The sequence below is a fragment of the Chiloscyllium punctatum genome, chromosome 26, assembly GCF_047496795.1.
Source record: "Chiloscyllium punctatum isolate Juve2018m chromosome 26, sChiPun1.3, whole genome shotgun sequence".
Lineage (NCBI taxonomy): Eukaryota > Metazoa > Chordata > Chondrichthyes > Orectolobiformes > Hemiscylliidae > Chiloscyllium > Chiloscyllium punctatum.
The window spans coordinates 36223653-36249871 of NC_092764.1; the positions used below are offsets into that span (position 1 = coordinate 36223653).

The window sequence follows — 26219 nt, forward strand, 5'->3', positions numbered from 1 at the left end:
CTGGTGAATCTCCACTATGCACGGCAACCCCCCCAGAAATTCAGCTGTGACCTAATCAAAGTTTTGTACAGCTCCAACATAACCTCATGCTTTTATAATCTATTCCACAATTGATAAAGGTAAGAATCATGGATGCTTTCTTAATCACCCTATTAACCTGTCCTCCTACTTTGTGATCTGACCAACCCTATATCTTTCTGTAAGCTAAGGTCTTTTCTAGCGCTATCCGATTTTTGTCCTCTGCAAACTAACTTATCATCTCCACCCTTCAACACATATTCTCATCTATATCCTTTGTATACATCACTAAACAAGAGACCCAGTATTGATCCTCATGGCACACCAAACACTGGCCTCGTATAACACGAAACAGTTTCCTACCACTAAGCCGATTTCGGAAAAAGCTTGCCAAGTTTTTTTACTATCTTATCAATCTCCCATGTGGGACCTTGTCAAGGCTTTCATGAATTCCATGTCAACTGCATCAACTGCACAACCCTTAACAACTGAACACCTGAAAATTTCAATCAGGTTTGTTAGTCCTGATCTCCCTCTAACAAAACCATACTGACTATTGCTGATCAAACCATGCCCCTCCAAGTTGAAATAAATATCCCCTTCAGAAATTCCTCCATTTGTTTCAACCACTGACGTGGTTTGTAATTGGGTGGTTTTTTTCCTACTACCCTTTTTGAAAAAGTAAAACCAGACCGCTGTCCTCCAGTTCTCTGGCACCTTCCCTGTGGGTAAAAAGAAGTTAAACATTTGTGTCATAACCCCTATAGTTTGTTCGCTCACCTTGCACAGCAGCTTAACCCAGCCCATCTGGACCCAGGATTTTGTCCACTTTTAGGCATGCCAACATCTTCGCTACCTCCTCAGTCCCTATGTAAATCTGCTAAAGAATCTCATAGTCCCTCTTCCTAAATTCTGTACCTACAGCTTCCTTCTCCCAGGTGAAGACAGAAGTGAAGAATTTATTACCAATGTCCTCCAGCTGCACACATTGATTACACCTCGGTCCTTAATGGTCTCTGCTCTTACCCTGATTATCCTCTTTGCCTTAATATACTTGGATTCTCTGTAATTTTACCTACCAATGTTTTTTTTTCATGTTCCATCTTTGCTAGCCTAAGTGCTATCTTAAGGTTTCCCTTCAATTTTATGCACTCCTTCAAGACCTCTGTTGATTTGCTCCCTGCTCCAAGCCTCTTGTTTCTAGCTAGAGCATAGAACATAGAACAATACAGCACAGAACAAGCCCTTCGGCCCATCAATGTATAATATCCCTGATGCAAAGACAAGACTTTGTCTCCACTAGGGCAGTGAGGTCGTCATCCTATTTTGTGATCATAAACATCTGCCACTGGTAGATTGGCAAGGACAAAGCCAAAACATTTGTACCTCCTTGGTTCCTTTGCGACCTGTCATTGTCCTAGTCTGGAACCCGATCAGTCATGGTCTTGGTGATGGACCTTCAACTGAAAATATCCTCCTTGTTTTCATTACTCTGTTTTCCATTTGGTGCTGAATGTAGAGAAGAGTTGATTCATCAGCCAAGTGGATGGGGATGCTCTTGGTTGTGATCAGTGGTAATCAACAAGAGGTTTGTTTGACCTGATACACTAGGACTTCATGGGGCCCAGAATAAAGCTTGAGGACTTTCAGGGCAACTGCTTCCTGACTGTATACCACTCTGCTGCCACTTCTGATAGTGATGATGGTATCATTTACTTTATATACAAAATAGGTTAATTTGAATAAATGTGAGGTATTACATTTTGGTAAAAGGGCTGGGCTTAGACAATTAAAAGTGGGTCTTGGGTAGTGTTGTAAAACAGAAGGACCTAGGTGTTCAGGTACGTAATTCTTTTGAAGTTTGAGTCATATGTATACATGGTGTTAATGAAAGTGTTTAACACACTTGCTTTCATTGCTCAGACCTTTGAGGAATTGGGATGTCATGTTGAGGTTGTACAGAACGTTGGTGAGGCCTCTTCTGGAGTACTGTCTCCAGTTCTGGTCACTCTGTTACAGGAAGGATATCATTAAGCTGAAGAGGATTCAGAAAACATTTACCAGGTTGTTGCTGAGAAAGGAGGATTTGAATTATAAGAGACTGGATAGGTTGGAACTTCTTTCACTGGAGTGTAGAAGGTTGAGGGGTGACCTTTTAGAGACTTTTAAAATCATGAGGGGTATAGATAAGGTGAATGGCAGGTGTCTTTTCCCTAGGGTTGGGGATTTCAAGACAAGGGGCCATATTTTTAAGGTGAGAGGAGAGATTTTAAAAAGACATTGGGGACAGGTTTTTTTACACAGAACAGTTCATGTGTGAAATGAACTGCTAGAGGAAGTGGTGGATGTAGGTACAGTTATAACATTTAAAATAACTTTAGGTAAGGACATGAATAACAAATTTTTGGGAGATATGGGCAGGCAGGTGGACTAGTTTAGTTTGGGATTATGGTCAACATGGACTGGTTGGACTGAAGGGTTTGTTTTCTGCTCTGACTCTGAGAATGACTCATATTTGACTAGCCTATAGGACAGTTCTTCCAATTTTGATACCAAATGTTGCGAAAGAGAGCTTTGCAAGGCCAGAGTTTCAGGAACAGGGCTGTGTGCCATTGTTATTTCTTATTCCTTGGTTGGTTTCACATTATCTTTTCCTCTGACATCATAGTAGGTAGATACACGAGTGGCTTGCCAGTCTTTAAGAAGGTGTTTAAGAGTCAATCACATCGCTGGTATGACAGCGTAAATCTGAATAGTGAAATGTAGGCCAGATGATACGGTTGAATACCTAGGAATACACTGAAGTATAAGCATACCAAAAAGCAACAAGCCCGCCAGCCCCAATTAGCCGGTGCCTGTTGTAGGCATCTGCTGGAAACAAACAGGAATAAATTGTTGCTCCTGACTGATTATTCTTGATTTCCTGGATACCCTTCACATATTTCTGAGAGTAACAATACGAATATAAAATAGCAAATGATTCATCAATAAGTGTAGGTCTTGCCATTAATATATACTAGTTAATATTTAAAATGTTTTTTAAAATAGCTGCGCAGAAAGTCACTTTTTTTTTAAAGGCATTGTTATATTTGAGGATATTGTGTAATATTTGCTTTAGTTCCTACTCTTTTTCTCCTTTTGAGTATAATTCAATAAATTTTGTCTGGTTAGATAAGCTATGTCAAATGAATAACATTAATACTACTTCAGGGGTTGGTGAGTTATTACATTTTGGTAAAAGAGCTGGGGTGGGGTGCAGAGGTGCTCCGTCCTCAGGAAATGTAGGCTTACAAAGTAAAAGGATATGGTGTCATTGAAGGGTAACTAATTTAATAATTATACCCAATGTGAGACAGGAAGGGATAAAACATTATAAGCATTTTTTAAAAAAAAAGTCAGCATCAGATAGAGGGGCAGGCAAGAAAAAGTGAAAAGGCAAAAGTAATGGTTCTTTATTTGAATATGCACAATATTCAGAAGAAAATAAATGAATTAACAAATGGAGGCTAATGATGGATATGATCTTATAGACATTATACCGTTCTGATTATAAGAAGCTCAAAGCTGGGATGCAATTATTCAAAGGCATGTGATCTTTGAAAGTACAGACAGGATGGAATGGCTTTGTTAGTATGAGATGGAATTAGTTTGTTAGCAAGAAATGATCTAGGATCAGATGATATGGAATCCATATTAATGGAGTTAAGAAATAACAAGGGGAAGAAGACATTGGTGACAGTAGTCTCTATAGACCCCCTAACATTGGTTTTCTGTAGGACAGAGAACAAATTGGGCGACAGTGAAGACATGTAAAAGGTAGTACATTAGTTATGGTGACTTTAATTCTCATGCAGATTGGGAAAATCAAATTGGCAGAGGTAGCCAGGAGGTAGAATCCATACAGTGTATTTGGGATATTTTTCTAGAATAGTATGTTATGAATCTAACTAAGGATTGGACTTTTTTGGATCTGGTAATGCGTAATGAGGCAGTAATAAGTGATCTTAAAATAAGAGATCTTCTGTAGAACAGAGACCATAATATAGTACTTGTATGTCTTTGATTTGAGAGTGAGAAACTTTATTCAGAAACAACTGTGCTAAACTTAAATAAAGATCATTGCAAAGGACTGAGGGCAGAGCTAGCTGGATTGGACTGGAGAAGAGATTTAGTAGCAAAAAGTAGAGGAACAATGCAGACTTTTTAAAAAAAAAGTATAGTTCGTGACTTGCAGCAAAGATATATGGCAGTGAGGAAAAAGGATTCTAGCAAGTACATAAACTGACCATTGCTAACCAGAGAAGTTAAGGGCAATGCCACATTGTATGTGTTTTCTTTCAATTTGATAAATATTAGTGGTCAACTAGATGACTGGTAAAATTTTGAAATCTAACAAATGACAACCAAATAAAGTAAAAGAGAATGAAAATTAACTATATGGTCAAACGAGAAAGTACTAATAACATTCCAAAAGTACTAAATAATAGCATTCTAAAAATACGAAATAATCATGGGGCTAAGGAATGGGAGGGATTGCACTTTCAGTAATCTTTCAAGAATCCTTAGATTCTGGAAAGTCCCAGAGGTTTGTCAAACTGCTAAAGTTAACATCCCATTCAAAAAAAAGAAAACTGACAAAATTAGTAGCTAAAGACCAGATAGCTTAACATCTTTTATTTGGAAAATTATAAAGGATGGAATAGAGAATGCATTTAGAAACACAGGGTACATAATGTAATCAGTGTGGCTTCATGAAGGAGAAATCATGCCTGACACATTTATTGCAATCTTTTGAGCAGATAAGGGGGAAGCAGTATTGTAATATATTTGAATTTCCAAAAGGCTTTTGATTTGTTACTGCACATAAGATACTTAATAAGCTAAATGTGTGGTTAGTATATTAAGACAGATAGAGGACTTGCTAACTAATAGAAGACAGAGTTGGATAAAGTGAGCATTTACTGGAAGGCAACCATTAACTAGTTTGATGCTGCAAGGATCCGTGCTGGGAGAAGAATGTAGACAAGTGAAGCGAATGGGCAAAACCTTAAATGAAATGTGGGAAATGTGGGAAAATGTAAGGTTATGTGATTTGGCAGAAAGAATAAAAGAGCTGAATATTATTTAAATAAGGGAAGATTTCCAAAAGCTGTGGCACAGAGGGATTTGGAGTTCCTAATGCATGAATTTCAAAAAGTTAGCATTCATGTTCAGCGATTAATAAGGATTGCAAATAGAATGTTGGCTTCTATTTCAAAGAGATGGAGGATTTAAAAAAAATTGAGTTCTTGCTAAGACTATGCAAGAGGCTAGACAGACCAAAGCTGGAATATTGAGAGCAGTTTTAATCCCCTTATCCTTAGAACGATAACATTTGGAGGCAATCCAGAGAATTTAGGTAGAGATGAGAACTTTGTCTGAGAGCGATGAATCTATGGAATTCTTTACCGTAGAAGGCTGTCAAGGTTATGTCGTTAAGTATGTTCAAACCTGAGATAGACACATTTTTTAATCTATAAAGGAATTGAAAGTTATCAGATAAGACAGGATAGTGGAGGATTATCAGATCAACCAGGATCAAACTGAACAAAGCAGATTCGATGGGCTGAAGGCCTAAAATGCAATACAGCCTTTTTGCGTGTTCGTTCCATTTTTGTCAAGCAAACACTCTACAATAGCCACAGACTAGCTTGTTGCTTTGCTGTATAGTTTGTTGTTGAATTAGGTTTTTTGTGTTACTTGCATTAAGAGTAATGTTACTGAACTGTCTAGTGCCCAAGTTAATGTTCTGGGGTTAGGAAATTGAATCACAGTATAGCAGATGGTAAAAGCTAGCCTAGTGATGACTATGAAACCCATGTTGATTGTTGTAAAATAACACCAGGTTCGTATCAAGAGATGAATTTCTGATCTGCAAATAATTATAGAAACATACGAGCAGTAGTAGGCCATTCAACCCCTTGAGTCAAGATTAGAGTGGCACTGGAAAAGCACAGCAGGTCAGGCAGCATCTGAGAAGCAGGAAAACTGACATTTCGGACAAAAGCCCTTTATCAGGAAAGGCTGCCTGACCTGCTGTGCTTTTCCAACACCACTTTAATCTTCACTCTAATCTCCAGCATCTGCAGTATCCACTTCTGCCCATTCAACCCGTTGAGCATGTTCTGTTATTCAGTGAGATCATGATTGACCTGTGGCTAAACTTCATATACCTGCATTGAGCACATATCACTTAATACCTTTGCTCAACAAAAATTCATTTATCTAGGATTTAAAATTAACAACTGATCCAGCATCCACCTCCATCTGTGAAAGTGAGTTCCAAATATCTACTGCCATTTTGAGTGTACAGTTGCTTCTCAACATCTCTCCTGAATAGTCTGAGAATTGGGCTCGATGATGTCCCTCTAGTTGGTGGAGGCAATGGCCTAGTGGTATTATTGCCACATTTTTAATCCGGAGACCCCATAATTTATCTGGGGATGTGGATTTGAATCCTGTCATGGCAGATTGTGGAATTTGAATTCCGTGAACAAAGCTGGAATAAAGAGTGTAATAATGGCCATGAAACTGATGTCAAAATTGTTAGAAAAACCCATCTGATTCATTAATGTACTTGAGAGAAGGAAACTGCTATTCTTACTTGCTCTGACATATGTGTGATTCCAGATCCACAGTGATGTGGTTGACTCTTAATTGCCCCCTCAATATTTCATGGGCAGTAAATGCTGGCCTAGCCAGTGACAGCCACATCCTATGAAAAAAAATTCTAGAATAATCCAACCAGTGGAAATAGTTTATTTACCCTGTCTTTTCCTGTTAATATTTTGAAGACTATGTTGTATATAATGTAGCTGTTATTATTAGTCAATAAAAATGAGAATTGACATATTAGATCAGCAAAACCAACTCTGTGTACTGATTGTGTAGGCATACGTTTTTGTTGTTCCATTCAGTGGACCCATCATTGCTGTGCTAACTGGCATACATTAGCTTATATAGTGCCTTGATTTTAATATTCTGTTGTATGTTTCAAAATTTTTTGTTTTTGTTGCCTTGCATTTCTCATTTCTGTTGTCTTCTACAGCTCTACAACCTCCCAAGATATGTGCTTTTTAATTCTGGCTTAATAACTTTATCAATGATCTTTCCTTTGTTGTGATTTTTACTGACTTTTCTTTGCACAAAGTGAAATCACAAATGTGCAAGCCTTGCTACTTGGACAGAATACAACCAGTGAAAAGCAGAGGTGGTCCAGAGACTACTCCTGTTCTCTAGGTCCCTAACTTATGGGTCCATGGTGGAGACTTATTCCTAGGTTCCTGCTGTCTTCTCTGAATCCCTGACACAGACTGAACCTTCTAGCAAATGTTGCTCCAAGGTTCTTGCTATTGCTATGCTAATTCCTTCCTCTTTTATACTATCAGACACTTCTTTCGTAACCCTGTAAATGTCTCTGGTCATGTGCTTTTTGCTGTATGGATTATTTGGTTAAGCTACTTATTGGTCTGATACACCTGTCTGAAGTGTGTATTTCTTTTTTCTAATCACTTGCCCATTTGGAGTGTTGTGTTATATTATCTTGTGTGCTTGTAGCTGTGACCTTCTATTCTGGTTTCTGATGACGTGGCTGTTCCTCATACTGGTTTAGGCTTTAAGTTATTACCTTTTAAATGATAATTTTTCCTACAGCATGTTGGTTAATTTGATCAAACTAGAGCTATACTTTCATAATGGTGATCTACAACCTTCAGTTGCTCGGGCCCTCTGCTTTGAAATTTCCTTCCAAACACCCTGGCCCCCTCTCTTCTTTTAAGATGCATCTCAAAACTTGCATTTTGACTACTATTTCTGTAATTTGTACTGCAGTCTGCCTTGGAATGATTTGCACCACTAAAGGTAGTATGTAAATGAAAATTGTTGTTGCTACACAGCCAAATTTTAGACTACATGTCCTATCCAGTGTTATGGACCAGGCCAGACCCCCTCAAAACATTTCAAGAAGGAACCCTAGACCCTAACTTTTTTAGTTATTTTAAGCGGATGTAGAGTGGATATTCTAGGAGTGATACAGTTGGTCAAAATACCTGTTTTAAACAAAACAATTTATTTACAGTGCACCAAATGAAACACAAACAAAAGAGATCAGAATAACCTAACCTATCCGAAAACCCAGCAGACTATCCCAACTTAATGCTGCTATTCCAAATGCCTGCAACAGTCCCCATAAACCCTCCCCCTTGGCAATAAAGAAAAATCAGATACCGATTCTTACAGGAGAGAGAGAGGGTAGAGAGATTTAGCATGGAACCTCCTTCCATTGTAACTGTTTCTTTGGATTTCCCAGCTTAAACTGACCAGTAGCTCTAAACGGCCAGACTGCTAAAAACAGGGAACAGCTGAGCTGGGACAACTGGCCATGCCCTTTTCTTTGTACAAATGTTATTTTAAAAAACTTTAAAAAGCTTCTTCAAGTAGATAAACCCAGACATCTTGGAACCCATGACTTTATGACCCCTCTGGAAAAAATCAAGGACAACATAACCTTGTTAAAGGAGCAGCATTGTCACATGAGCAAATAGCAATGCCTTTTATCCAGTCAAAAAAGTAGTTAAAGCTGGTGCACTTTTTCTTTGTGGGTTTTTAGTAGAGCAATTTTAAATTAACTATTTTGGAATTATTTAAAAGGAGAAATTGCTGGTGAAACTCGCCAGGTTTCTTAAGGACTTGCAAGAGAGAAGCGGTGTTAATGTTACAAGTCCAATATGACTTCTCTCGAACTGAAGGAAGGTGGAAATTTGATGGGTTTAATGTTGTTGAAAAAGGGGGAAAGAACAGGTAGAACAAGAGAGAAGATGAGGAAAAGATTAGATCGGACAAATTAAAAAGCAAAGATGTCACAGAACAAAAGGCAAAAAGTGTGGTAGTAATTGTAGTGAAGAAACTAGTAATTGGTCCAGGGCTGTTGTTAGTAGCAGAATAAAGATCATATATGGTTGGTGCAGTGGAAGAAAAATATTAAAATGGAGAACAGAATCCATGAAGTTGTTGAAATCAGAAGGCTGTTGAATACCTAATGGGATGTGTTGTGCCTTCAGCTTGTGTTGGATATTACTGGAACACTGCAGCAGGCCAGAACAGAAATGTGAGCATGAGAGCAAGATAACGTATTGACATGACAAGTGACTGGAAGATCAGAGTCCAGCTTGCAGACTGAGCAAAGGTCTTCCACAAAGTGGTTCTCAGTCTGCATTTGGTTTCCCCAGTGTAGAAGAGACCAGAGTGTGAGCAGTACAGACAGAAAGCTGGTGAAACAGAAAGAAATACACAAACATTGTTGCCTTCACCCCAAAGGAGTATCTGGGGCTTTGGACTGTGACACTTAGTGGTGTAATGCTGGTAATGGAGATGATGGAGGACGAATAAATAAAACTGATAGGTGAGCGATGAAGATTAGGGGGAATCTTTTCGTAATTCTGGGAAAGGGAGGAAGGGGTAAAAGAAAAGTTTTGGAAAAGGGTTGGTCATGGATGTCCATGTGGGTATCATTGTTTGAGAAAAAAGTAAGGCATTTTGGATGCATTGTTGTGAAAAGTAACATAATTGGAATAGATGTAATGAAGACAAAGAAACTAGAAGAATGGAATGGAGCTCTTACTGAAAGCAGGGTGTGTGAAGGTATAGTCAAGATAGCTGCTGGAGTCATTGAGCTTGCAGTGAATATAAGTGAATAGCCCTTTCCTGGAAATGGAGTCACAGATGTTAGAGAAGCAAAGAGTAGGATGGTTCCGGTGAAGGTGACAGCATGCAAGAAATTGAAGAAAGTTGGTTTTCGATGCCACTCTAGATGAGAGCAGGAAGTGGTACTGTTACAGCTGTCGATCTGTCACCTTTTGATATTCCATCTTTCGTGTCCTCTAATCTTTACCTGGCATTTTCTTTTGTTCCACTTATCCCTCCGTTTTTCAATGCATAAAACTCAAGTTACCAACTGCTCAGTTCTGAAGAGTCATATTGGATTCAAAGAATCTCTGACTTCTTTCCCCAGTGATACTGCCAGATATGCTGAGTTTTTTTTGTATCAGATCTTGATTATTTGCAATGTTTTACCTGGAATTACAGATTGTTTCAAATGAAGGTGAGCCTTTCTGTTAGATATTTTTAAGGTGACATTTTTAAAACTTCTCTTTATGGAAGACATTACAACAAATGGATATTTGACACAATGCAACTGTTTACACTTCTCCTGAGTAACTCCTCCAGTAATATGTACAAGTTTTTAAAGTAACTAGTAACATTTTAAAGTTTCACATACATGATAGTAATACCTTGTTTGTGACAAAAAACTTGAGAAAAAATATAGTCTGTGCAACTTAAATATTTTTCTCTCTCTGCAGTAACCATTGAGAGGATAGATGTAAGAGGATTACAGCACAAGAAGAATGAGAAGACTGCTGAATATTACTTTGAGGTGCTGATTTCTATTATTTAGATTTGCAATGAGCAAAGCACGTCACTTTCATTTCACATTGTATATCATATGTAATGCCAATATTTAAAGTAGAATTTAAATTAACTGCCATACAATGGAGACCAATTTGGTGCATAACGGAAGTTTTCTATTTTTCAACTACTCACCTCTGTCAACAATATTGGATGTCACCCAGAGGTCCCTCTATAGTTTCTGTGTGCCCAGTTTTGTTATTTTGCCTGATATTTTTTATAAATATATTCTGGGATATAGGCGTGGCTGACTGGCAAGCATTTCTATCCCATCATTAATGGCTCTTGAGGTAATTTGTCAAAGCCTACCTACACACTGATACAAGGCCAACCGCTGCACTGCACTGTCACCTGTACCATTCTTTTAAGTAGCTGTAAGTTTCCATGCAAAGTGGAATCCCTACCATTAAGAAAGAGCTTACTGCTACAAGCAGTAATTTGGCTGCTGCAGCACCGGAATGGGTGGAAGGCAAAAATTTTAGTCGCTGATGACTGATTTTGCTGTCAAGCTCCCAGAACTTTAGAGGTGGGTCAGATTTATTAATCATAATCAGTGGGAACCTGCTCTGCGTTCATTAGCATGCCTTAGATGCTGATTAACACCCCAGCCCACTGGAATCAGAATCACAAGCACAATTTTGTTAGACAGAACTAGCAAATACATCTGCTCAAAAATCTGTCAAAATTTAAAAGACATCAGCCTTGAGGTGTTGACTTCTTGAATATCATCATTACCTTGGCTCCTTCAAAAAAAAGCCATTTGTTATTGCATAAATGCTTGCAGCATTGGGATTGAAGTTGCTCCATGTTCTCAGCTTCAGAAGTCCCTCAGTCATTTGCAATCTGGCTTGCTGTTGTTACTTACTTTGAGCATTTGGAGTGAAACCTGACTGACAGGCAAACAGGCATGATCTCAAGAGGGGATTTAATTCAAAAGGCCATATTTTGTAATTGTGCCCTCGTTTCATGCAAGCTTTTGATGAAAAAGCAATCCGATGTGTATGTTCTCCTAGTTTTGAATAAAGGATTTCATCTGACTGAGGATGAAGGAAACATATGAATTTAAATGCAAAAGTAGATCATGGAACTGGGCCCTTGAGCATGCTGTGTCATTCATTTTAATCGTGGGCGATCTGTTTATGTTTCAAATTCCACATTCCTATCTACTCTGATAACCTTAGATGTTTATTAGGCAACTGAATCAATCAACTAGGAGAAAGTGAGGACTGCAGATGCTGGAGATCAGAGCTGAAAAATGTGTTGCTGGAAAAGCGCAGTAGGTCAGGCAACATCCAAGGAGCAGGAGAATCAACGTTTCGGGTATAATCAATCAACCTCTGTCTTAAATATATTCAATGACTCTGCCTCTCAGCCTTCTTGGGCAGAAAGTTTGGAAGTTCCACAACCCTGCTGAGAGGAAATAATATTCCTGACTCTCCCGTAAAAGGATGACTGCTCATTTTTAAAATACTGCCTGTAGTTCTGAACTCTTCTACCAGAGGAAACATCATTTGTGGATCCACCTAATCAAGAGTATTCAGGATTTTGTATGCTTAATTAAATAACCCCTCACTCTTCTAAGCTGCAATGAAATCAAGCCCAATCTATCCAATTTATCTTCATAAGACAATCTGTTTGTTCAAGTTATCAATCTAGTAGACACCCCTTGAAATGCCTGCAGTGTATTTACAGCCTTCCTTAAATAAGGAGACCAAAATGTACATGGCATTCAAGATGTGGTCTCGCCATTGTTCTCACAATTACTGAAGCATAAGTTTTATATTTTGACTGTTCTCAATTATTTTGAATTTTTCTAACTAGCTAACTATCTATAACCAACTCAATGGTCAAGTCTAATTCCTTCCCCACAATAAACATCAAGCTAACTGGCCTATAATTTCCTGTTTTCTGAGAATCTCCCTTCTTGAGTAGTGCGCCTATGTTTGCTACTTTCCTACCTGTAGAACTTTTCCAGAAGCTAATGAATTTTGGAAATTAACTTCAATGCATTTACTACAAAATAAGCCACTGTTTTTAAGACTCTAGGATAAAGTCCATCAGGACCCAAGTTTTAGCCTGCAGCTCCATCAGTTTGCTTGGTACCTCTTCCTGCTGATTGTAATTTCACCACCTTCCTATTGTACTTCTACTTCCTGATTTTACTATAACTTCATATTGCTTGAAATTGTTTTGTATGCTCGATAATGAAGTGAAAGGTAAAATATTTCTTCATTGTATATACCATTTCCACATAATCAACTAATCCTATTGTCACTGTCTGGAGGACCAACGTATACTTCCTTTATTCTTTCTACAGGTATCTAAAATTTTGGCCTTCAGTTTCAATATTTTCTCATGCAGATTCAACTAGTGACTTCAAATCTCTATTTTGTTTGTGTATTCAAAATATATATTTTAACTCTGATACTCAGGTCCTGTGGTCAGATTCTTCAATGACATTCATAACCAAGACCTATCGGGAACTGAGAGAATTTCTTTTAAAGGTAAGTGAGCCGAGGGTTTATGGCATGGAATGCAGTCTCTTTATATTTCAAAAGCAGAAAATTAATTATTGTTTCCATTATTTAAAAATTGTGACTTCCAGTTGTCGTCAGCGTTGCTTTTTAAATCAGTTAATTGTATTGATACTTTCCACATTATGCAGAATGGAAAGAGGGAAGGAAAAAGGTGCTGCATGGACAAACCTGATATGAGATGGTATAAAACCTGATTTTTGATGCCAATGTTTCAGGATAAAGATAATGCATTTCAGTTATTTCATGTCATTATGTTACAACAACTATCTTCTGTGATGAATAGAAAAAAAACATTTGTGATTTCAGCATGCTATTAGTACAGCTGCTCTTTAGCAACTGGAAAACTTCACAAATAAAATGCTACTTTTCCTGGGTTTGCCATTCAATATGAATTCTGTTTTAAAGCAATGTAATATTTTTGTTTAACATTCTGCCTAGGCATTTGGAGAGTTCATCAAAATGTTCAACAGCAAAAACATGTATACTGTATTAAGGATATATGGTATTGGTTTCAGCTATCATAAATCTCTATTACCTCCATTCACAAATTTTACATACTTAATAGTTTCAAAAAAAATCAGTTTCTACAAGAAACAAATACAGAAATTATTCATTTGGCAGATAGATTTTATTACCATACTTGAGCACATTTATTTAGTGTGCCAGAATAACTTGGGGTTGATCTCATTTGCTTCAAATATTCATTTTAGTCTTTTTTTTAATTCACTCTTGGGACTTGAGAATCGCTTTATTACACTGAATTTAGATTAGATTACATACAGAGTGGAAACAGGCCCTTCGGCCCAACAAGTCCACACCAACCCACCGAAGCGTAACCCACCCAGACCCATTCTCCTACATTTACCCCTTCACCTAACACTACGGGCAATTTAGCATGGCCAATTCACCTGACCTGCACATTTTTGGATTGTGGGAGGAAACCGGAGCACCCGGAGGAAACCCACGCAGACACTGGGAGAATGTGCAAACTCCACACAGAGTTTGAGGCGGGAATTGAACCCGGGTCTCTGGCGCTGCGAGGCAGCAGTGCTAACCACTGTGCCACCAATTTGGATGCTAGCTTTTTGTGATTTAAAATATAAATAACGTTTTTCTTGTTTTTCATTGTATGAAAATCTTTTGGGACTGCTTTAGCCACTGTATTTGAATTTTACTTTTGCAGGCACTGTCAACAAAAATTGTAGTGCAAGTATTCAATTGAAGCTGAGAAATTAGAATTGTATTTTGTTCCCCAGAATTGCTCTGATTTATTTTGTATCCTCTTTAATGAAGACAAAGACAAAATGTTTGTTCATTGCATATATCATTTCCTTATTATCGACAAATACTTTCCTGTTGTTACTGTCTGGAGAGCAAACACTGGCTTCATTTCTAGAGTTACATTGAAGTTTGGTTCATCCATAGAATAATGCTTTCAGTTCTAAATTTTGGTTTGAATCTCATTTGGCTGGGTCGGGTGAAAGATTATTAGGGTGCTATAATTGTTGGGATATTTTCTGACTAAGTATTGGTAATTCTAAGTCCATAACACTATCCCTGTTGGAGTTTGAAATGGAAAAGATACGGACAACAAAGTTGACTCTTAAGATGGAATAAATCTGTGTGAAAGAAGATTTTCAGTATGCTGAGTAGAATAATGTTGTAAACCTAAACTTTGTAAATCTTTTTATGATCTTTATTAAACCATAATATATTGAAAAATCTTCCCTATTGTTGAGTCCTGCTGAGCACCTAGCCCATGCTGTACATATTGCATAAAGTGATTATTCCAGAATATGTAGCAATTTAATCACATCCTTTCCATAAATATTGACGAGGTAATGTTTCAGAGGTAACCGTTCGTTAGAAAACCATTGTAAAAGATTTCTGACTGGTTTGCAGAAAGTAGGAAATATTTAATTCTTCATCGGTAACTTCTTTCGGGGGAATAGATATAATAAAATCCAAAAATATTCTAACTGTTGTTTGGCTATTTTTGTCTTAACTCTAGCTAGAAGTGAAGTTTGATAGTTCACTGAGGTTTTACACTGCAATTAAGTGGAACAAGCAAAGAGCTGAGAAGCATGGCTGGATAAAGCAATTTTATCATGTGAATTTTGGCTCCCTCTGGAGGTTTGACCAAATGCAGTCTAAATTAAATCTTTTGCTCCAATGACTTCATTATTTTCAGCTGCCATTTTCTTTTTTCACTCATTTCAAAATGAGCAGCGTAAAGTAATGAGGATAATATAACATTTAAAATTACGCACATTTAAGTTGCTGCACAAATTTATTTGATTGCAGGGGATACTGAATATATTGTGGACAATTTGTTTGATGTGAAAATGTATAAGGTACATATCTATGGGGTGAAAAGATAGATACATTTTAGACCTTTAAAGAATGAACAACTTGGATCAATTTTCGTAATTTTTGAAGTGTCCTTGTCCAGGTGAGAAATATTCTTAAATGGTCATGAAGTGGGGAAGATGGTCTACAAGAATGGATTTTAAGATTATTTTTAAAATGTCAAAAGATAAGTAGAGAATTGTGGAGGAGTTACAGAGAAATTCGCCATTATAGGAAACTGCTGTCCCACCAATATCCAATAGTCCATGGAGGGGAGACACTACCTCAATGTGGTGAGAGATTTATGTACTTTAACAATCCCTCAATGCACTTCAGAGCTCCAGACTCCTGATATAGAGTCATAGAGATGTAAAGCACGGAAACAGACCCTTCGGTCCAACCCGTCCACGCTGTCCAGATATCCCAACCCAATCTAGTCCCACCTGCCAGCACCCTCCAAACCCTTCCTGCTCAAAAACCCATCCAAATGTCTTTTAAATGTTGCAATTGTATGGCCTCCACAGCTTCGTCTGGCAGCTCATTCCATACATGTACCACCCTCTGCTTGAAACCGTTGCCCATCCAGATGCCTTTTATATCTCTCCCCTCTCATCCTAAGCCTATGCCCCCTCGTTCTGGACTCCCTCACCCGAGGGAAAAGACTTTCTCTATTTATCCTATCCATGCCCTTCATGATTTTATAAACCTTTATAAGGTCAACCCTCAGCCTCTGACGCTCCAGGAGAAACAGCTGGAGCTGTTTTCAACTCCTCCCTGTAGTTCAAATCCTCCAACCCTGGTAACATCCTCATAAATCTTTTCTGAACCCTTTTCAAGTTTCACAACATCCTTCCAATAGGAACGTGACCAGAATTGCTCGTAACATTCCAAAAGTGGCCTAACAAATGTCCTGTACAGCAGCAGCATGACCTCCCAATCCCTGTGCTCAATACTCTGACCAAAAAAGGAAGGCATACCAAACACCGCCTTCACTATCCTATCTACCTGTGACTCTACTTTCAATGAGCTGTGAACCTGTACTCCAAGGTCTTTGTTCAGCAACCCTCCCTAGGATCTTACCATTAAGTGTATAAGTCCTGCTAAGATTTGCTTTCCCAAAATGCAGCACCTCGCATTTATCTAAATTAAGCTCCATCTGCCACTTCTCAGCCCATTGGCCCATCTGATCAAGATTCCATTGTAATCTGAGGTAACCTTCGCTGTCCATTACACCTCTAATTTTGGTGTCATTTGCAAACTTACTAACTATACCTCTTGTGCTCACATCCAAATCATTTGTATAAATGACGAAAAGTACTGGACCCAGGACCGACACTTGTGGCACTCCACTGGTCACAGGTCTGCAGTCTGAAAACAACCCTCCACCACCACCCTCTGTCTTCTGTCTTTGAGCAAGTTCTGTATCCAAATGGCTAGTTCTCCCTATATTCTGAGATTTAATCTTGCTAACCAGTCTCCCAGGAGAACCTTTTGAATGCCTTACTGAAGTCCATATAGATTATGTCCACCTCTCTGCCCTCATCAATCCTCTTTGTTACTTCATCAAAAAACTCAAATCAAGTTTGTGAGACATAATTTCCCATGCACAAAGCCATGTTGACTATCCCTAATCAGTCCTTGCCTTTCCAAATACATGTGCATCCTATCCCTCAGGATTAACTTGCCCACCACCGATGTCAGGCTCATCATCTATAGTTCCATAGCTTGTCCTTACCGCCCTTCTTAAACAGTGACACCATGTTAGCCAGCATCCAGTCTTCCGGCACCTCACCTGTAACTATTGATGATACAACCATCTCGGCAAGAGGCCCAACAATCACTTCCCTAGCTTCCCACAGAGATCGAGGGTACACCTGATCAGGTCCTGGGGTGCTGATCAGGTGTACCCTTTTATGTGTTTCATGACATTCAGCATTTCATCCTCTGTAGTATGGACATTTTTCAGGATGTCACCATCTATTTCTCTACATTTTATATTCTTTTCCACAGTACATTCATGTTCTTTTCCACAGTAAACACTGATGCAAAATACTCATTCAGTATCTCCCCCATCTCCTGCAGTTCCACACAAAGACTGTCTTGCTGATCTTTGAGGGGCCCTATTCTCTCCCTAGTTACCCTTTTGTCCTTAAGATTTTTATAAAAACCCTTTGGATTCTCCTTAACCATATTTGTCAAAGCTATCTTTTTGCCCTTCTGATATCCCTCTTAAGTATACTACTAATGCCTTAATATTCTTGTTCGGATTTATTCAATCTATCTTGTCTATACCTGATTCTTTTTTCTTCACCAATGCTTCCTTCTTTTTCTTCACCAATCCCTCAATTTCTTTAGTTGTGAGTGTAGTGCTGGAAAAGCACAGCAGGTCAGGCAGCATCCAAGGAGCAGGAGAATTGATGTTTCGGGCATAAGCCCTTCATCAGGACTACGCTGTCGACTCTGATCTCCAGCATCTGCAGTCCTCACTTCTCCTCAATTTCTTTAGTCATCCAGCATTCCCTACACCTGGCAGCCTTTCCTTTCACCCTAACAGGAATATATTGTCTCTGGACTCTTGTTATCTCATTTCTGAAGGCTTCCCATTTTCCAGCCGTCCCTTTACCTGCGAACATCTGCCCCCAGTCAGCTTTTAAAAGTTTTTGACTAATACTGTCAAAATCAGCCTTCCTCCAATTTAGAACTTCAACTTTTAGATCCGGTCTATCCTTTTCCATCACTATTTTAAAACTAATAGAATTATGGTCACTGGCCCCAAAGTGCTCCCCACTGACACCTCAGTCACCTGGCCTGCCTTATTTCCCAAGAATAGGTTACGTTTTGCACCTTCTCTAGCAGTTGCATCAACATACTGAATCAAAAAAATTTCTTGCACACACTTAACAAATTCCTATCCATCTTAACACTATGGCAGTCCCAGTCTACGTTTGGAAGTTAAAATCACCTACCATAATTGCCCTATTATTCTTACAGGTAACTGTGATCACCTTCCAAATCTGTTTCTCAATCTCCTTCTAAGTGTTACGGGGTCTGTAATACAATCCCAATAAGGTGATGGCAACAAAGTTTTGGGTGAGTGTCCGGAAAAGTGTAATTCAAAGAAATCCTCCATTTCAGAGCATATGAAAGAAGATTGTCTCTGTCTCTGTCTCTGTCTCTGTCTCTGTCTCTGTCTCTGCTACAGGGTGTGAAGATGGAAGAAGCTCTAGTCATTATGGTCATCTGGTTACTGAAATTTGACTATCCCATCAATATTGTATGGATAAGGACAGAGCCCCAAAATTGCCTTATTAAACAAAGTAGTGGGCAGGTATCTACAAGGATTTGTTTACAACCTGAGGAGAGATGCAGAATTGGAGCTGGAAAATTAATTCTGAAAAAATGTCTTTGGACTTAATTGTTTCTTTCCCCACAGATATTGCCAGACCCACTGAGTTTTCCCCGCTTTTTCTGTTTTTATTAAGAGAATTGACTACTGGGATAGGACTGTGAGCCTGGGAGTCCCTAGTCAAGAATTTGCACACAGGTGATTGCACTAATAGGTCATGTCATTGGGCAGTAGCAGCTGTGACTGAGCAGTTCTGTAAAAGACGCCTCTGCCCTCCCCAAATTTGGTGAGGCTAGAAAAGTGGCATAGAAATAGACTGCCCACTTCTCCTGGCACATCCTGTAGAATCACCATCTTTGTGATCACGGTCCCTAACAGCAACTGCTCAACAACCAAACAAGTAGCAAAGTCCTGTGATGTCACTTTTAGACGTTTTCTCCTGTCCTTGTGCCTTTTTTCTGGTGTGGCTTCATCAAGAGGAGGTAATGCTTGATAAATCGGTTAGAATTCTTTGAGGAGCTAACAAGCAAGTTAAACAAGAACCAGAGGACGTGATCTATTTGGTTTTCCAGAATGCTTTTGACAGGAGGCTGCTAAACAAAATCAGAACCCATGGTGTTATCAGTAAAGTACTGGCATGGATAGAGGATTGGCTGACTGGCAGGAGGCAAAGAGTGGTGCTAAAAAGGGGTCTTTTCCAAAATGGCAGTAGTGGAGTTCTGTAGGTGTCAGTATTGGGACCACCAATAATCACATGTTATACATTTAACAATCTGAATGAAGGAACTAAGGGCATTGTTGCTAAGATTTTAGATGTCACAAAGGTAAGTGGAGGAATAAGTAGTGTTGAGGAAATGGAGAGGCTACAGAAGGATTTGGACAAGTTGTGAGAGTGAGCAAGGAAGTGGCAGATAAAATACAATGTGGGAATGTGTGGGGTTACGCACTTCTGTAGGAAGAATAAAGGCATAGACTATTTTCTGAATAGTGAAAGGCTTTGGAAATCTGAAGCTTAAGGGGACTTCCATGAACATTCATTTGGCAGCTAGGAAGGTAAATGCAATGTTAGCATTCATTTCAAGAGGTCTAGAATACAAGCGCAGGGATATACTGTAGAAGTTATATAAGGCTACGGCCAGATTGCATTTGGAATGTTTTGGGCCTGTATCTAAGGGAGAATGTGTTGGCCTTGGAGGCGATTAAGAGAAGGTTTACGAGAACAACCCTGGGGCTGAAGAGCTTGTTATATGAAGTGGTTCAGGACTGGGTCTATACTCGATGGTGTTTAGGAGGATAAGGCAGGGATCTCATTGAAACTTACAGAATGTTAGGCCTGGATAGAATGGATGTGGAGAAGATACTTCTACTAATAGGAGTGATTAAAACCCGAGGGCACAGCCTCAGAGTCTAGGGCCCTGTAGCACTGAGATGAAGAGAAGTTTCTTCAGCCAGAAGATGATGAATCTCATTGCTGAAGAAGGCTGTGGAGGCCAAGCCATTATGTTTATTTAAGACAAAGGTAAGGAGATTCTTAATTAGTAAATGGATCAGAGGTTATGGGGAGAGGCAGAAGGATGGGTTTGAGAAACAGATCAGCCATGATCAAATGACACTGGGCCAAATTGTGCAAGAAGGACATGAAGGCTTTCCACAGTATGCAAAATGAATTTGCTAAGGTGTCTAGAAGGAAATGTTTCACTGACAAGAAAGTCAATAAAATAGAAGACACTGATTTTAATATTGACAAAAGAACCCAGGATGTTAAGATTTTCTTTTTACCTAGCAAGTTATGATATGGAACACAATATATAAAGGGTCAGTTGAAACAGATTCCTTGTAAATTATATTTTAAAAAGTGGATTATGTAATTGAAAAGAAAATAATTGTACAGCTATGGAAAAAGACTGGAGAGTTGGGCTAATTGGATACACTAACTGTAGATGTGGCATAGGCATGCTAGTCTGAGTGGCCTGCTTTGGTGCTGTGAAAGATTCAATGACAAGTACATTTCTCAATGGGACAGATTATTAATAGTTTCATTCACAATATTTTTGGCAGTCTTGTGCAAGGACATTCATGGATTCAGGTAATACTAGTTGATGGATCCTTTGGAATCTGTTGAGGAGAAGGGGTACAGAGTTGTAAAGAGTGCATTGGTACAGTGCTAGCTTCAGTAATATAGCACTAATCCACAGCAATCATGAGGAAGCTAAAAAAAATATTTTACACAATTGTACATTGAAGAGGAGAAACATTGGCGGGGGGGTTATATGTATCTTCCAAGTCCAGGAGGGGGTAAAGCAAAAATAAGTCTGAATAGTAGAGAATATGATATTTTAAAAAAGCAACGGGTGAAATAAATTAGTTGTAACTTTAAAGAAGTTTATGAAGTGGTTGGTAAGTAATATTACAGATCCATTGAATGCTTATGTGTTCTCTCCAGTAAGGGACATAATATATATTCTATTGTATTTAAGTACATTCATATATTATAATGAAGGTAAGTACTGCCATGCTTGGGCAGAAACAGAACTGCAATAAATATCCCAGACTGCCTTCCAGTTCCTTGCTGTGGTCTATGCCATGTGACTGAGTTACATTCTAAGTTGTGTAGTGTACATCCAGGCAGAAGAATCAACAAACTGACTAAAATTCTTTAAATTACATTCAATTAAAATGTTTTTTTTTGTAGAAATAAAATGGTTAATAATGTATAACTTTTTGCAATAAATTGTTTTTATAAATTCCAGTATATTCAATTTTCTTGTGTTATCCATCCAGATTCAGACCAGGCAAAATAGCACAGACCTGTAGTACTGTGCACCTATCTAGAATGCCCAAATTGATTTGTGATGAGATCTACTTTAATCTGGTTGCAGTCAAACTGGTGAAAGTGTAGAATAGTTTGTGTATTGCCCCTAGACGTCAGTCTTCAGCCAACTGGATTCCTCCTCAGGATATGAAGAAATAGCTGAAGACATTGGATACTACAAAAGCTTTAGGTCCTGGCTGCATTCTGGCAATAGTACTGAAGACTTGTGCTTCAGAACTAGCATGCTACAGCCAAGCTGTTCCAGTACAGCTACAATACTAGCATTTACATAACAATGTGGTAATTTGTCCAGGTTGGTCCTATGCACAAAAAGCAGGACAAGCCAAACTGCTTCATCAGTCTACAGTCGATCATCAGTAAAGTGGTGGAAGATATCATCAACAGTGTTATCAAGCAGCTCTTGCTTGGCAATAACTTGCTTACCGATGCTCAGTTTTGGTTTCGATAGCGATACTCATCATCTTATTTCATTACAGCTTTAGTTCAAACACTGACAAAGAACTGAATTCCAGAAGCAAGTTGAGAGTGATTGCCCTTGACATCAAGGCTGCATTTGATTGAGAGTGATGTCGAGGAGCCCAAGCAAAATTGGGTCAATGGGAATTAAGGGGAAATAGTTATCCTGGTTGGAGTCATACCTGGCACAAAGCAGGATGGTTGTGGTTGTTGGAGGTCAGTTGTCTCAATTCCAAGACACCTCTGTAGGAATCCCTCAGGGTAGTGTCCAAGGCCCAACTATCTTCAGCTACTTCTTAAATGACTTTATCTCTATCATTAATCCAGAAGTGGGGATGTTCATTGAGAATTGTGCCATGTTCCTGTCCTTCCAGACGTCCAAACATCCTTGATTATTGCTACACAACCAACAAAGATGCCTACTTTTCATTCCCCATCTGCATTTTGGCAAATTCAATCATAGCGCTGTGCTCTTGCTCCTGCTCCTGGCTACTAAGCAGAAATTGAAGCATGAGGACCCAGTACAGAAAGTAGTGTAGTGTTGGTCTGGAGCAACTGCTTAGAGTCAGTGGACTGATCCATATTCAAGAACTCAGCAGTGAACCTAAACGAGCATGCCATTACAGTCTACATTACTAATGGGTGACTGCATGCTGAAGAAATTATTCCAAATGTTCTTCAATCGGAAACCATGGATAAACTGGGAGATCCACTCCCTGCTGTAGTCCCAGTCTGAGTCATTCAATTTGGGTAATGCTGACCTGTACAGGAAATCCACATGCAATCTTTGCAAGGTCATCAGTGATGACAAGAAACAATACCAAAGTAAGCTTGAGACCTAGATTGACCAGACAGTAACCCATTGTTTGTGGCAGGGCTTACACAACATAATGGACTTCACTTCAGTGAAGTCAGACAGAATACCTGATGAGCTCAATGCGTTCTACGCTCCCTTTGAACAGAAGATCAGTAAAATGATGGCACCTGTCCCATCAGCCTCTGATGCAACTGTGTCCACTGTCACTGCTGCAAATGTTAGATCAGCTTTTTCCTTGAGAGCGAACCCATGGAAAGCGACTGGCTAGGATGGAGTCCCCAGCTGAACGCTGAGATCTTGTGCAAACCAGCTGACAGGAGTATTCCTGAAATCTTTAACCTCTCCACTTCACCACTATCATCCTGGTACCAAAGAAAAATCATTTAGTATTCCTCAACAATTACTGTCTGGCTCTGACCTCCATAATTATGAAGTGCTTTAAGAGGCTAGTCATGGGTCATCAATTCCAGCTTATCAAATTGCCTTGATCCTTTTATAATTTGCCTATGGAAAGCAACAGGTCTAAGGTAGGCGCCGTCTCCCTGGTACTATCCCTGGAACATTTGGACAACAAGGATACCTACATCAGACTCCTATTTATTGATTACTGCTCTATCTTCAACACCATTGTTCCAAACGAATTCACCTCTAAATTCTGAAACCTGGATCTCTGCTCTCCCCTTTTGTAACTGGATCCTTGACTTCCTGACCCAGAGACCGCAATCAGTAAGAATAGGTGACAACACCTCCTCCATCATAATCCTAAAGGCCAGTTCCCTGCAAGGCTGCATACTCAGTCCCCTAGTATAATCCTTACACACTCTCAACTGTGTGGCCCTATTCCACCCCAATTCCACTTACAAATTTGCTGACAACACCACCGTTGTAGGTCAGATCTCAAACAACGATGAGACAGATGCCCAGAATAAGATTGAGTGCTTAGCAGCATAGTGTAAAGATAACAATCTCTCCATCAACAACATTAGGAGCTGGTCATTGACTTCAGGAAGCAGAGTGGAGGGCATGCCTCTGTCTGCATCAATGGTGTGTGGTAAAGATGATTGAGAGTGTCACGTTCCTGGGAATGATGATCACCAACAATCTGTCCTGGTCCTGTCAATGTGACAGTCAAGAAAGGTTAACAACACTTCTACTTCCTCAGGAGCTGAAGGAAATTCAGCATGTCAACAAAGACTTACAACAACTTCCATAGATGTACCATAAAAAAGCATCCTATCTGTCTGCATCACAATGTGGTATGGCAACTGCTCTTCCCAAGACTGCAAAAAAACCACAGAGTTGTGAACATAGCCTGTCCACCACGCAAACTAACCTTCCGTCCATTGACTCCATCTATACTTTCTGCTGCCTTGTGAAAGCAATCAACGTAATCAAAGACCCCTCTCACTCTGGTTATACTCTCTCCCACCTCTTCCATCGGGCAGAAGCTATAAAAGTTTGAATATGTGTACAAACAGATTCAAGAACAACTTCCTTGCAGTTATCAGACTTTTGATGTGGAGGTGCTGGTGTTGGATTGGGTTGGACAAAGTTAAAAAGCGTTACAGATAGACTCTTACCTCAAACCTTTAATGCAGTGTCTGAGCTGAGATATTGCCTTTTTTTTTAATAAAACCTTAAGTTATCTCTGGAGTGGGCTTTACATATCAATCAAAATCTGCATCTCCATTCTAAGTGATTAAAGACTTAACAGCAATCTAGATTTGTTTAATACATCACATTAGTTATACACTTTGATCTTTTACTATAAATTCTGTGTCCTATGATCCTGCCCCACTAGCTACTTGAAGAAGGAGCAGCAGTCAGAAAGCTTGTACTTCCAAATAAATTGGATTTTTGAACAGACCCCTCAAATGTTAATGTTGACTTCTCTCTCTGCACCTTTTCTGCAGCTGTACCGCTGTATTCTGCTACCCTGATGCACTTTTGTTTTGGTATGATCTGCCAGTGTAGCATGCAAAACAACATTTTTCACTATACCTCGGTACATGAGACAACAATAAATCAAACTCATTTGTGATGACTTGGATACTGAAGCAGCCCATGTCCAAATTCAGTAAGACCTGGATAGTAGTCAGGGTTGAGCTGACATGTGGCAATTAACATTTGTCCACACAACTACTAGGCAATAACAAGAGAAAATCTGGTGACCATGTCTTGATGTTCAGTAGCATTACCACACTGAATCCCTAGTCATCAACATCCTGGGTTAACATTGGTCAGAAACTGAACTGGACTAGCTATGTAATTACTGTTTTTTAGCTTTGACAAAGGGTCAGTTAGACTTGAAACGTCAGCTCTTTTCTCTCCTTACAGTTGCTGCCAGACATGTTGAGATTTTCCAGCATTTTCTCTTTTGGTTATGTAATTACTGTAGTTACGTGAGTTAGTCCAAGACTTGGAATTCAGTAACAAGAACTCTCTTCATACATCCTAAAGCTTATCCACTGTCAACAAGGTGCAATTCAAGAGTGTGATGGAATGCTCCCACTTTCCTGAATGTGTGCAGCTGCAACAAAAATAAATTTGACACCATGAAGGATAAAGCAGTCTGCTTGATTGGTACCACATCCACCATATTCAGTTGCTCCACAACCAATGCTCAGGAGCAGCAAATATGTACCATCTCAAAAGAGCAGTAGATATTTGGGAAGATCACCACTTGCAAATTCCTCTCTAAGTCACTAACCTGACTCGGAAATATGTCCCTGTTCCTTCAGTGTCACTGGGTCAAAGTCCTGCAATTCTCTCCTGAGCAGCATTTTCGGGATACCTACTCCAAATGAACTGTAATAGTTCAAGAAAACAACTTACCACTATCTTCTCAAGGGCAGCCAGAAATGGGAAATAAATACAGGCTAGCATTGACAGATGTAGCTGTCAATGTCTACATCTCATGAATAATTTTGTTTTAATGTCCTCCCACTTTATTTACATGTAAATACTGTGTTTGTGTCTTTTTGGGAATCTCTCAAATTCTGTAACCAAGAGAGTGGAAACCCAGCATCATGCATGTGTTCCCTATTTCCTGTTATTATTGTCCAGGGATTAATCTTTTCCTGGGCACTAATAACAGGATTAGTCCCATTAAATTTGGAAAGTGCCATGTGCAAAATCTAAAATATTCTTCATTTTACAGCTTCCTCAAATGTTCCCAGATGAGAATTTGGAAAATTCCATTCCAGAAACCACCAACCATGACTGCTGTTATACAGAAGAGAGAAAGTATTCAGATTTGGAACCATATCTCAGGTGTGAAAATCTTTGCATGGTTAGTAGAGTATAGGTTGTTCTGCTATAACATGACAGTGGTGTTCCTCTGCAACCTCACGCTGTAGA

General features: G+C 39.1%; 1 protein-coding gene across 1 annotated transcript in view; it reads left to right on the forward strand.

Annotated features, from left to right (window-relative positions):
• zcchc14 (zinc finger, CCHC domain containing 14) overlaps window positions 1-26219 on the forward strand; it is a 126711-nt gene that overhangs the window by 25819 nt on the left and 74673 nt on the right. The window contains exons 3-5 of the mRNA XM_072596135.1: window positions 10416-10489; window positions 12954-13025; window positions 26020-26132. Of these exons, the coding sequence (XP_072452236.1) occupies window positions 10416-10489; window positions 12954-13025; window positions 26020-26132 (259 nt within the window). The remainder of the gene's footprint in view (window positions 1-10415; window positions 10490-12953; window positions 13026-26019; window positions 26133-26219) is intronic.